We start from the raw sequence: 14,616 nt of genomic DNA, 5'->3' as shown, positions 1-14,616 counted from the left end.
AAATTTCTATTTCATCATAGCTGAATCTGGCTCTTGCCAACAGTGGGTAGGTATCATTAATATATAACCTGTTCACTACTATAGTTGCAGTCATGGCATGATCTGTAGCTCAAAGCTTTGACCAGCTGCCAGCCCAGTCAATGTGTGAAGTGAACAAGCAGACACTGCTTGCGGCCTTGGTCATGTTCAAGCAAATTGAGGCCATTTTTGACAACCCAGATCATACAGTAGACACTGAATGTTCAGAGTTTGACACAGTAGTGACAGATAAAGCAAACTGATGAACCACTCCGTGTGTAGCGTGGGGGTAGTGGTCAAAGGAGTGGGAATCAGAAAAGGATAAGGAGAGCTTGAACACCAAGCAGCTTGATGAGGACAAGAAAAACATGCATGAGAAAGGGAGTGGAGTGGGGATGGAGGCATGAAGGAAACCTTGAAGTGTGTTGGGGGTTGAGGGTGGTGGGGGGGAGCAGGGACTTTGATTAAAGCACACAGTTTGTGTACCAAAATGCATGTCATCTTGATATTTTTTAATCTAATTTATTTCAATAACAAACTTGTTTTGTGCATTTTCTTTGTTTGTATGCTTGTTTATTGTGTTGTTATTTGTCTTTTGTTGAAACATTCACAATGATACACCTGTGATTTGTGAAATCAAAAAAAGTAAAATAACGTAGCTAAAATATATATTGTTTCCAATCCAGCTCAAAATGATAATCAGGAACATCCCATAATTTCAGAAATGCTTTCAAAGGAAAGCTCTGTCCATTTCTTTTAATGAACACATGGTCTGCATACTTCTGACAAAAAATGTAGCCTGTAGAATTCTATTTAATCTACACCCATTTCATTTGAAAATTCCCCGGCAGAGGCCTGGCAGCAATAGTATGTTTCCCTTGTAGTGAACAGGTTAATATAACAGCAGAAGGGAGAAATATACAAAGGGAGGTCACAAGCAGCAAACACCTGTGACTCTGGGACAGCAGAGTAGTACACAGGACAGGAATCAACCCCATGCCACAGTTTGCACCAGTGGGTCACAGTATAGTATGTGGAATTAAAAATTATATTCGGGAGCAAACAGCACTGAACAAGAAAGTGCAATTTATATCTGAGGAAGTACATACAATTTCCCCCCCAGTAAAGCTTAGTGCTTCCTATCAGCTCGCATAACATGGTAATTTTTTAAAAATTAGATAGGAATAATTCAGAGACTTCCTATGCAATAGGACACTGCACAAAAGCAACATACCCCACTGGGGCAACTCACTGCAACTTTCCCAGCTTGTGTGGGTATGGGTATGTACTTTATGTGTATGGAAATGAGAAGAAGAATGCATGTGTGAATGTGTAAGTTACAGAGAGTTACTTTAACAGGGAATACAAAAATGCATGCCTGTGTATGTTAGTTTGAATACAATTGTACACATGTGCTCAAGAGTTGGTGTGCGATGTCTGCAAAGAGCAGATGGGGTACTGACATGGGCGGGCGTGTCCTTGTTGAGAATGACTTGCAGAAGCTGCGGAGGTAGAAATGGCGGTCCTAACTGCTTGCCCTCTGTCCGCCGGGGAGGAATCTCCTGTCCATAGTCATCGCTGTTGCTGAGGCCATCTGCTATCAACACCATCAACACATGTACAGCTCTTTTCAGGACTTCAAAACCAGAGGATCATCAAATATTCCTTCATGCTCAATCTAACTTCTAGCTAAAAACTTCCTGCTGTTGTGCAATCATTGCTGCTGTTGGTGGTTTATGTGGTATTAAGGAAGGGGATGGTGGTGGTGGTGGTTGACGTGTTTGTTGGTACTGTCTTTTGTTAGCGGTTTTTGTGAGAGTGACCATAAATAATTTCCCTCATACTAACAGTGCCGAGAACTTCATTACGCCTGTCAGTCAAATGTCACTTTCAGACCTTTTCTAATCACCACAAAGAGTACACTAATAAAGCCTCTGATACAGCACATTTAAAAAACACAAAATGATGGCAAAAAAGTCCACTTTAGTTCAGATGGTATGTTGCAACAAACTGTTCAGCTATACCATGTTCATATACACAGATGAAAGAATTAAAAAAAAAAGAAAAAAAAAAAGAACCCGAACCTGACAAGACTTCAATTCCAAGTTTGGCTTTATTCATTATCTATTTAGTTTTCTTCTATCATCTCTCCCTTTTCTTTCAGTGGCCTTTTTCTATTATCTCAGATATTAAAAACAATGTGCCCCACTTCGAATTTAAAGTAAATTGTGGAACTGACCAATTTCAGTTGTGACACTAACAGCACAAGTAAAGCTATATCCATGGCTGGTCTATTCAGAATAATATTTATTTCTCTTGCTGTTCTCATCTGCTCTCTCCTATTGTTGTATTGCATGATTTACTGTCTTATTGTAACTGATTTCTCCACATGAAATTCTGACGCTTTTCCAACTGGATGTGCTAAGTCACAAAACAGCACAATGTCTTTCTTAAATCTATGCATAAATATTTGTTTGCCTATCAAAGTGGATGTTTCTGTCAACTTTTGCCTGGGACAAGCTGCTATAGGTTCTCTGACCAATGCTGAGTGTAAGTGTACAACAGGGCCTGTGCTCAACATCTTATCTAAAACACTGGCACATAGACAAGGAGTTTGATGGTCGTGGAAGGCAAATTCCTGAGAGTGTTTGACTGGCAGATATTCCATCCATAAAACCATCACTGAAAGCACCAACGTAACTGATTTTTGGATTTTTGCAGTATAGTTTTTCTTCTTCTTTAAAAAAAAAAATATATATATATATATACATTTTTTTTTCAATATATGTTTTTTATAATATCTTTTAAAAACATGCTGGATAGTATGCATTGCATACATTTGTTCATGTGTTGTAGATATCTCTCAATACAGCCACATTTTCCTTTCGTTTTATCTTTTATAAATACATGGCATTTAGGCAATTTTAAATTCATGTTTAAGATAAATATCAGCATTCAGACAATTCAAAATTAATGTCAGTGATAACAAATATCAAACTCAAAGCAAAACATTATCTTTCTGCTCCATGGTTAATAAACTGGATCACTAAATGCATCAACTAAAGACAAAAATGGACTGGCTTCTGGTTTTACTTAACAGATGAAAATGAAATATGTTCAGAAGCCACTCATCTTATTTTTTTTTCGAACACATAACATATCATAAGGTGACAACTGGATTATGACCTTTTAGCAGTAATGAAAACCTGACACAAAATGTCACACACATACACAAAACTTACATTGTTTCTTGGGCTTTGTGGCTGCTCTGCTGTCAAGAGCAAGAGCTTCAAAGACCTCAAAGTCTGACTTTTTCACCAACACTTTGTTGTTCTGGTTCCCCACGCCATTGGGAGATGAAGGCTGCAACAGATTATGACCACTCAATGACATTTTACTGTATGTTCCAACAGTTCTCAAATGACCAGTATGAGTCAATCAAAGTCAGGTTGTTGTTTTAAAACATAAACATGTCTGTCTGAGTGTACAGGAAATGAGTTATGAGCACCCAGTGGCAGCCATCAGTCCACTCTACTGTTCTGTAAATGACCCCATGTTTGTAAAGCGTTCAGACCTTGGTCTCCAACCGAGGATAGGCACTATATAAGTATCTATATCAATCAATCAATATACAGACCGGAAATTTGAAAAGCATGACAAATAAGTTGATAATTAAATTGCAATTAGCATAACAGCCACAGAGAGAGCATAACAGCAGCACTGATGGAGTACGAAAACAGGCTTGTTTTTATGTGAACTTGGAATAACTGGCATAGTTCTGTAAGCTGGCCAGTGTGCATATGCATACCTCATGGGGATTGAGAACCCACTGGCCATCCACATAGAACTTGTATTCATGTTCTCCTTCTGGTAAGTCCACGATTGTGTAAAAATCACCATGGCTGCAACAGAAAAATGACACTTATGCGGTCTCACTGCGTTCCCTTTTTCATTAATTTGGTTAAGCTTGATGTGCTTTAAGTCTAACCCATTATCATTCAAGTATACAACATATACTATATGCATGACATGGTCTGCTGATCAACATGTCTTGGCAGCAGTTATAGCACAACTGAAGTTTGCTGCAAAAAACTAAGAAATAGATCTATATGAACAGAGAGACAGGACTCTCCCTCTCTCTAACATGTATACAAAAACTGGAATAATAAAAACTATGTAATGTCAGACTGGGTTTAATTCGAATGTGTGTGTGTCACTGTGCGTGTGTGTGCGCGCGCACATGCATGCGTGTGTGTGTGCATGCAATTGTATTGCTTGTGAATTAAATTTCGACTACGTCAGTAGATGGGTGCATATGTGTCACTGTGTATATAAAAGACATGCCTTAAGTGTAAGAAAAACAGAACTCAGAACTTATAAAATTCTTACGTAATGCTCATGGACTGAGATACACAATGTTGTTACTGTATTTGGCAGGCCTATTTTTCCAAACTGTCCTTGTTAATCTAATCCACTAAAATGGTCTGGCTGGGTTACACAAGTGTTGGCTGTAACTGAAGAAAAGCGAGCAATTCTGAGAGATACACCACATGTTCTTGCTTAACATTATGAAATGTTTCCCTTTGGCTGACATTTCTGATTTCTGAATTCCAATGGTTTCAGTTTCACTATCAGAACAAAACCCAGCTTTGTGCCCAAATCCTCTGAGTTTCTGAATAAGAGATGAGCTGTATTGGTGTATGCATGGAATGTGTGTGGAAATGTGTGTGGAAATGTGTGTGTGTGTGTGTGTGTGTGTGTTAGCTTGTGCATGCTTGCATGTGTGCATGTGTCATGTGTGTGCATGTGTCGTGTGTGTGTGTTTGTGCATGTGTCGTGTGTGTGTGTGTGTTTGTGTATGTGTCATGTGTGTGTGTGTGTGTGTGTGTGTATGTGTGTGAGCGTGCGCGCTAGAAATTCATGTAAATGCACTGAGTGGACTGTGTATAGGGTGTGTTATTTTTGCCAGCTGCAATTTAGGTCTCAGATAAAAAGTTAAAGGCATGTTTCAGTTACATGTGGTTTTCTACTCACATACTTTTACTTCAACATAATGCATTTTATGTTTATGATGTATACAATATGTGAATGGATGTCTCAGTGATGAGATTAATTTTTTTTTTTTTTTAATCAGGTATGTGATCAGTTAAGTGCTCATTATCTTCTATATATTCTATATTATAAACAATCTGTTTATTTTCCTTCATTTAAACAATTTTTTTTATTCATTTATTTTTAATTAGGTATCCATACAAGATACAATCTAGCACTATAATAGTGTAATATCAACTTATATTGTGTTTGGCCTATCTGCACAAGTTACAATATTCCTTTTAATTGAAACATGGGCACATGATCAAACTCTGTTTTTCTGTGAATTTGATATCTACCTTTTTATGTCATATTTTTATTGAACAAACATGCGAACAATCCCTTCTAGTTCTAGAGATACGTATTCTTGGATCTTGTTCAATAAAAAGTTAAATGTATGGAAACAGACGAAGAAAGAACAAAATTATATGACAGAGAATCATTCCTATATAAATATTGAAAAATTATGAGCATGTGGTTTGTGTGTGTGTGTGTGTGTGTGTGTGTGTGTGGTGTGTTTGTGTGTGTGTGTGTGTGTGTGTGTGTGTGTGTGTGTGTGTGTGTGTGTGTGTGTGGTGTGTGTGTGTGTGTTTCCTGTCATGTTTCCACAACAGATTCTACAAGCAAAAATTCTCAAAGAGGAATTCATACAAGTTAAAAAATATATATACATTATATACAGATGCTGTCAAGATTCATGCTGTAAATTTCTGCACATGACAAAAGCACAAACACAAGTAATTACCTTTATTAAAATTATCCATACATACACTTAAGAAAACTTAACAGACCTTGCCCTGCTGCAATGACAATGACAAACAATGACATGCACAGGACATAATCAACTTCACAATCACAACAACAAAAAAATCTAACAAAACTCCAAAACAAGCTGAACAAAACCAACATTCAACAAATGGTTTTCAAAGACAGCCAGGCCTTTTCAAACTGTATAAAGTGGTCTGAGAAAGTTAATGTTGTCAGGATAAGAGTTCTTAAAGAGAACAATACCACTTACATACAAATCGAAAGAGTTCTTTAACAGAACAATACCGCTTACAAACAGAATGCAAAAGGGTCAGGAAAAGTAACACTAACAGTAAACTAAAATTAAAACCAATTTCTCACTGTCAAAGCTACTGTTGTTGACAGTTAATAGGGCACTGACTCATACACTTTATTGCTGACTTCACCTTTTGGAAAACCAAAGAGCCAACAATTGACTGTGTCACTGTCTGTTTACATTAGAGAGTGAGAGACAAATACACAAACACTGACACAGAGAGAGAGAGAGGGTGGGGGTGGAATGGAGGGCGGGCAGGATCAGAACTGAAAAACTTTTCATGTCAATAGCCTAACAGCCTAAATGACATGGGGGTTCAAGTTACAACAAAAACAATGATAAAAATGACTGTTCAGAAACCCAGAATTATCTAAAACCCGTTGTTAATTAAAACTATAATGACCCTCCGGTTTTACTTTTAAAGGAACCACAATACATTTGTAGGGGGAAAAAGGAGAAAATTAGACACACACACACACACAGAGAAAGGGACAGAAAGAGAGTGAGTGAGTGAGTGAGTGAGTGAGTGAGTGTGTGTGTGTGTGTGTGTACGTTGTTGTTTCTGTGTGTGTGTGTGTGTGTGTGTGTGTGTGTGTGTGTGTGTAGTGTTTGTGTGAATTTGAAACAGTGAAAGCAAACCACTAACACTTGTACAACACACATGGGCAAACATCAGCTAAATAAGCTAGCACTAGACTTGCAACTTTTAGCACTGACCTCAACTGCTCCCATCATAAATAAATCAAAAGTCATAACCTAGCTTCTAATTTACTAAATTAACAAAGGGTTTTTTTTTTATCTTTTTTTTCTTAAAAAATTTTTTTAATGTTTTTTTTAAAATCTTTTTTTCTTAAAAAAAAAAAAAAAAAATTTTTTTTTTTTTTAATAACTCAGAAAGTGTTAATTCTATTACATTGGCGAAGGCCTCCTAGTATCTATCTGACATTTTCTTGCCATACTTTGTCTTCAGCGTTTGTGATGGAATGTCAGTATTTTTAAATGACTTCGTGTATTTGTGTAAATGTGTGTAGTAATGTCATTTAAACAAATGCATTTACATACCATATAAAGCAAACAGTCAATGAGTGACTGAGTTATGTTCACATTATGAATGGACACAATAGTCTGTTTGGGTTATTCCCTTCTTTCCTCAATTACATATGTAAATTAACTAAGTTCATCAACAAATTAAAACACTGCAATATGAACACATCACTATCCACTGATGCCCACCTTTTGGCCAGAGGAATCTTGCCTTTCCACGAATTAAAGGAGCCAGCCACATAGACATCCTTGCCCCCACCTTCCCACTTGAACACAGTGGGCAGGAGCCGAGGACTGGCTGGTTGCTGAATGGACAGGCCAGGGGTCAGTGTACTTGCCCTTGTCCGCTGAAACATCCACCACAGTAAATACTGAGCAACACTTGTCAGTGAATCAGCTACCACTTTCCAGATTGCTCAATAACATGTTAACAGCAATAATGTAAGGAAGGCAGGGGAGGGACACACACACATCTGAATATGAAATTTGTTGTAAACTCAATGCAAACTGAAAGGATTAAATATCTAGAAATTTTGTGTATAATTACAGACAACATACCAGCTGGGCCAGTTCATCCTACATTCATTTTTTGAGAACAGAAAGGGCGGGTACAAATACTTTTTATAAACTACAATGATACCAATTTGTCAAAAGAATGGCAGTGGCCCTTTGACAAAACCAGGTCAGATTCCAGGATGATGTGCAACAACAAATGTTTTGAAAATATATCTGGAACCGCATACATGCCCTTTATCCCAACATAAATAATTTACTATTTGTTTTTCACAAAACAATACATTTATTAGGGTACATTAATCATCCAAGTGTGTGTGTGTGTGTGTGTGTGTGTGTGTGTGTGTGTGTGTGTGTGTTTGTGTGTTGTTTGTTCTTTAGTTCTTTCAGTGGCATTACTCCCACGCCGCTCATTTAGATTCCCCCATACACGGCCACACCCGGGTTCGTCCTTTGCAGTTCCAGCGTCGGCAGTCCACAGGGAACCATTGATGTTAGGTCGCCAGGCGGCCACACACCAGAATAGACCCTGCACTGCTGCGAGTCACTTCGGTGGTGTTCAGTGGTGCCTGTTCTGTTTTGACGTACTTAGGACACCACCTACTAAGCCCCCTACTAACGACAATAATGACTTAGTCGCGGAGCCAGACTGAGTGAGCGTCCCTCCCAGAGTGGAGACCGCCACCACGTCCCTCAAACAACAGCCCCCCATGAATCTGTCGACACTGACGACATTGACAGGACTCACCCCAAGCACGGAAGTGGAGGGGTATCGAAACTGAGGTCACCATGACAGCAGGGCATGAAAGGCCACAGACTTTGAGACTATTTTGTTTATATTGATGACGATGAAGGAGGAGGAGGATGACGATGATGATGACGATCAGTCTCCCGATTTAAGCCCAAAGCACACTCAACTCTGGGTAGGAGCCGGCCACGGGCCGAAAAACCCACCTCCGCTGGGATTCAAACCCCCGTCCTCCCAGCCGTCAGTCTGCGACACTAACCACTTCGCCACGGCGGCTGGTTACTGAAGATGATTTCAGTTCAGGGATTTGAGACTTTAACATATCCCAAGTTGGTATATGATCGGCTGTTATGTGAGCACCACAGATGCAAGAAATATTACTGACATATTTTGTCCTAAAACAATCATTTTCCATCTGCAGATTAGAGAAATGATTTGCCTCTTAAAAAAATCATTATGGTAATGTTTTCCCATGAAACCATACATTTTCTTTATGTTCTTATGTAACTCCGAGTTACCGGTGTGTTTTTCTTCAAACTGTGTGTGTGTGTGTGTGTGTGTGTGTGTGTGTGTGTGTGTGTGTGTGTGTGTGAGACTGTATGTGAGGATGTGTGTGTGTGTGTGTGTGTGTGTGTGTGTGTGTGTGTGTGTGTGTGTGTGTGTGTGTACAGTGTATTAGTTTGAATACTCTTACTACTAGTACTGTACTAGTTTCAGTCACACATGATTATGGCCAGTAAAATATAAATTCGCTGGTCTTTTTTATATCCTTAAATTAAAGCGTTGCACTTTCAATCTGAGGGCCCAGGTTTCTAATCTTGGTAACAGCACCTGGTGGGTAAAGGGTGGAGATTTTTTCTATCTCCCAGGTTAACAAATGTGCAGACCTGCTGGTGCTTGAACCCCTTTCAAGTGTACATGCAAGCAGATCAAACATACACGTTTAAGATCCTGTAATCCATGTCAGCATTCAGTGGGTTATGGAAACAAGAACATACCCAGCATGCACACCCCTGAAAACGGAGCATGGCTGCCTACATGGCAGGGTAAGAACAGTCATACATGTAAAACTAAAAGCCCACGCGTGTACATACGAGTAAACGTGGGAGCTGCAGCCCACGAACAAAGAAGAATATCCTTAAAACTATTTTTTGTGGTCCTAAAACAAAACATACGCACTATTGATTTACTCATTTTCTTCTTTGCTACTGGTATTACTTTACACAGTGAGACAATGCACAGAGCTGAATAGTATAGCTGGACAGATGCATGGTATGAGCAACGCTTAGTGAATTTGAAAGCACACACACACTCCTTATCTCTCATTCTCACTCATGTACACATCTGAATGGAAGTAACACAAATATGCATTGTACAAGCACACATACATTGTCTACACATGCATGTTTTCAGTAAGGCAAAGCTTCAAGTTCAAGAAAAAATAGTCACTGTATTTACCTTTGATTGGAAAGATATATATATATATATATGTATGTGTGTGTGTGTGTGTGTGTGTGTGTGTGTGTGTGTGTGTGTGTGTGTGTGTGTGTGTGTGTGTGTGTGTAACATTTTAAACATCAAATGCTACTCATATCATAATGCCTAAATCTGAAGACTACATCAGTACATGATTCGCGCGCGCATGTGCGTGTGTGCGTGTGCGCGTGCGCGAGACACACACACACACACACAGAGACAGAGAGGGAGAGAGAGAGAAAGAGAGAGAGAGTTTGAAATACTGGTGTAAATTTCAACTGACTCCAGACCCAAGACTGGCTTATTCAAGTTATTTGTTTATAAATACATAAGTTCAAACCATGAATTCATAATTCATTGTTAAATATTTTCAACAACAACAACAAAGTACAACTTATACATGTATACATATAATTATACAAATGATACATTTTCTGAGTGAAATCAATGTTTTCTCTTATATAATGACTTGTTCAAATGATGTTTCTGTAGAATACTAATTACTATACAGTTTATATCACACACACACACACACAAACACACACACGCACACGCACACACACATATATCAAATCATATCATCATCAAGGTGTGTAGGCCTGATAACGAATTTTTTGCTCGCTTGAAGCTTAACGGGAAGTGGAGAAGAAAAAGACAACAAAAAAAAAAAAAAAAAAGAAAAAAAAAAGACAGTCCCCACATATTCATAAACATTTTTTTCCATTATGGAGTGCACAATGCTGTCAGCTCATGATTTAAAAAAAAAACAACTAGATGAGTTTTGTATTTAAAAGTCTTAAAGTCACTGTCAAGATTTTATTTTTTTTTTTTTTTTTTTTTAAGTATTCACTGTTCCTGTGGGAACCACATCTCGTGGCAAATTATTCCAAACATTTGTTACTCTGTTAGTAAAAAAAAAAAAGAAAAAAAAAAGAGGAAATCTGGAAGATTAATTTAACTGAAACTTTTAACAGTTTGTAGGAATGGCCTCTTGTAACAGTTTTCTCACTGAATGCAAACAAAGAATTGTTGTTCTACTGTCATATAATCCATGAGTCCTTTTATACATCTCCATTAAATCACCACGCAGTCTTCAATACCCTAAACTAGGTAACTGAAGTGCTTGCATTCTATTTTCACAGTCCACGGATATCAGCAGAGCCAGTAATTTTTCCTGTAAATATTTTCAATACTGCTTATATATGTTTCACTACACCCATATTCCCAACAACGTTCCCATATTCCAAGACTGGCCTGACTAATGACTTAAATAATGGCACCATTATGTTCTCAATTTACACTGCATATTCCCAACTAACATTCCAGTCAATCTATTGGCCTTTTTTATGGTTTCATTAAAACAAACATCAAAAGACTAAAGCGAGATCAGAGTCAAACCCCAAGATCTCTCTCCGATGAAAGCTCCTGCAGCTCAGTACCATCTATATAATATTTTTTTTAAATGTGGATTATTCATTCCTATGTGTAAATCTTTACATTTATTGCTATAGTATTAAATCTAATTTGCCATTTATCATTCCAGTGTATCAACATATCATACTTACTTGTAAAGTTCTTCAAATTCAATCTACCAACATCAGAATCTACTTCCTAATAGTAATACATCTTTGTATCATCTGTAAAGATTTTCACAAAATAGTCTGGTATAACAGGCATGTCATTTATATATAAAAGTTATTAATACACAAAGAGAGTGGGTCCCGAGACACTGCCCTGAGGAATACCACTACTCACTATAATAACCGGACAAAATGACTGAGTCCCTACTGTCACATACTGTGTTCTTTCATGAATACAAGAAGTCTTTTATCCATTCCAACAATTTACCATAAATACCATACCTGTGCGATTTAACAATTAACCTGTTATGAGGAACTTTATCTAACACACACAGCACAGGAAATTCTACTGGCTGACCAGTACCAGTTAGTAAGGAAATTACTAGTGGGTCACGGTTAAGTATGTGTAATTAAATTTAAGTTTAAGCTATGGACAGGAATCCTGAGGTCAAAGATTACAGGACCAAGGAGATATCATGGAGCATGCTCACCTTTTTCATGGTATATGCTTACACATGCTGATTTTACAGATTTGGGCTTTCTTTGTTTCAGTGAGCTGGAGAGAGAAAGAAAGAGATAGCATATGTGTGTGTGTGTGTGTGTGTGTGTGTGGTGTGTGTGTGTGTGTGTGTGTGTGTGTGTGTGTTTGTCTTTTTGTTGTTGTTGTTGTTGTTGTTGTTGTTGTTGTTGTTGTTGTTGTTGTTGTGTGTGTGTGTGTGTGTGTGTGTGTGTGTGTGTGTGTCTTTTTTTTTTGTTGTTGTTGTTCTTGTTTTGTGCGTGCGTGTGTGTGTGTGTGGGCAGAAACAAAGACTAGAGTAGACAGAGAGAGAGGGTGAGGATGGGGAAGAGAGTGACTCACAAAATGTTAAAAGACTTACAAAAGATATTTTCCATGATGTTTAATCACACTCAGTGATGTTTCTACATAAAATCAGTGGCGAAAGAAGAATTTAAAACATCATAAACAAGTTTTACTGCCACAAACGATAGTCTGTACCCAATCAGGCATTTTTAATTATAGGTCGAGTGTATGAATTTACTGGACTATGCGTGTACCACCAAATATCAAAACTGGGTCTGACCGGCCATGCCCGTCATGACATTTATTCTGGGTGAGTGGGTCCCTCATTTTCAGCTGCATGGTTCATAGACTATAAGCCCCTGGACTTTACAGATACAACCATTCTGCAGATCCCTACAATTGTACAAACTACTCTCCACTAAGTTAATGAGACTGAATCATATGCTTCCATACTTGCATACATGCATTGTGTCTATGTGTGTGTGTGTATTTTGCTAGACCAGGTACATTTTGCATCAGTTTGACATGGTACAGTATATGACACCAAAAATAAGCTTGGGCGAAAATGAAAAAAGCAATCCCCCCAAAATAAAACCAACAAAAAAAAAAGGCATGCGAGGGGGATCGAACCATGTATGTTCAGTTCTGAAGCTAGCAGACAAATCCCCACTGCTGTGGCGCATCTGATGTCATATCTAAAGCAATGTTAGACATTTTCTTCCAGTGATAAACAGATGTGATTGTAGCGGACATAATAATGCTGTTTATATCACGTGTTTTGTGTGTTTTATTATATCTTGATTTTTCTTTTATTTTGGCTGTAAAGGAGATGTTGCCATCACTTCAAGCACATTGCAACACATGATAGATCTTTAGCAGAAACTGAGAAAGAACATGTAAAATGTATGTTTAGAAATTAGAGGGGGAGAGGCGGGATGAAGGAAGGGAGGAACTTAAGGCAGTGATGGGCAGAGCTGTGGATGTTGTTGAGTATATAGTGAAAACAAACTAAAGTCTGGGAGGAACTGGTTGGAGCATGGGGGTGAAAGGCAAGTGCTTGGAGTAGGGGTGTGCTTACTATTTGGATAAAAAACAACAACCCAAAAACCTAACAGAGGGGTTATGGGAAGAAGAGTGTTGCAGAAAGTTACAAGTACCACCAGTACTACTGGCAGTACTTACTGTACCAGTAAAACGTTTTGCCAAACTAAGTGCGGACAGCTGAATTACTGTTTTTTCTCTCTCTAACTATTAAAGTAAAAATGGTTGTCCTTGTTATCACTGCTGAACAGAACTGCAGCCCTACCTGAAACAACAATGTGGTCAGTAGGAATGACGTCCTTGACCTTTGATTAAGCTGCAAGAGGTCAGGAACATTATCCACGATCAATAACTTCATGTTTATCAGAGGACTTAGCATGACTGCCTATATCAACAACTATGACTGGTATGAGCCTAGTCTGAGCACAGGAGCCTTGTTGATTATATTACGCATGCATGGTGGTGAGAAAACACTGAAACACACACACACCCGATTAAAAAAAGTTTGTTTTTTTTTAATTAACTATAAGCAATTTATAGTTTGCCAAGGTGCCCACAGACCCGGGCTACAAGCAAACGAAAAGCATAAAAATAAAATCGAACACTGAAAAATAAAATGCGCAGTGAATACGAATGCCATTATCTACCGTTACACTATCGTTACAAGCAGTTCCTGTCCAAATAATTTGTTCATTTGATACAGTCTTCTTCTTTTTTGTTCTTTTTTGACTAACCCTGGGGAGCTGGGGTTCCGGAACCTGATCAGACGAAAATGAACCTCCAGCATCTGCGAAACGTCCAGCTGTCAAAGTTGGCGCTGTATCGTCACCAGACTGGTGACGATTTTTTGCGGAGGACTGGTTGCCCATTTTCCACCACCCTCACAGCTCAGAAACGTCAGAAAATATCTTGAATAAACACAACACAATGTTACAGAGTCTCTCCCGACATCCGACACTCTCTCCTGCAAGAAGAAACGGTTCCACAGGCACGCAAGGAGTTGAGCACACCTCAGTCAAGGTCTTTTGAGTCGATTTTCACGATGTCCCACACGTGCCTACTTCTCGTGGTTCTCGCAAGCTAACAGACGAAAAGAAAATGCACAGAGCCAGGTCCAGCAACAGTATCTGGGGTTGTCTTATATTTCATACTTCATGTGATGATTCCGTTTACTGCGCTGTCTTATGCTCCAAAGATTTCTCAATAGGAAATAAACAACAAACATGGAGGATCATGTGCG

General features: G+C 38.5%; 1 protein-coding gene across 2 annotated transcripts in view; it reads right to left on the bottom strand.

Moving 5' to 3' along the window:
• The window catches only part of LOC143281320 (5'-AMP-activated protein kinase subunit beta-2-like), a 25,823-nt gene extending 11,207 nt beyond the window's left edge, over positions 1–14,616 (bottom strand). Inside the window, exons 1-5 of one of the 2 annotated variants that reach the window (XM_076586510.1) lie at positions 14,111–14,616; positions 7,406–7,563; positions 3,827–3,920; positions 3,261–3,381; positions 1,482–1,615 (exon numbers count right to left, since the gene is read on the bottom strand). In XM_076586510.1, the coding sequence (XP_076442625.1) occupies positions 1,482–1,615; positions 3,261–3,381; positions 3,827–3,920; positions 7,406–7,563; positions 14,111–14,245 (642 nt within the window). In that variant the 5' untranslated portion in view covers positions 14,246–14,616. The remainder of the gene's footprint in view (positions 1–1,481; positions 1,616–3,260; positions 3,382–3,826; positions 3,921–7,405; positions 7,564–14,110) is intronic. The other variant, XM_076586511.1, reaches the window with a different exon arrangement.

This window comes from Babylonia areolata, chromosome 4, assembly GCF_041734735.1.
Source record: "Babylonia areolata isolate BAREFJ2019XMU chromosome 4, ASM4173473v1, whole genome shotgun sequence".
Lineage (NCBI taxonomy): Eukaryota > Metazoa > Mollusca > Gastropoda > Neogastropoda > Buccinidae > Babylonia > Babylonia areolata.
Note: the sequence above shows the minus strand (reverse complement) of the source record. Positions and strands in the feature narration are given on the sequence as shown.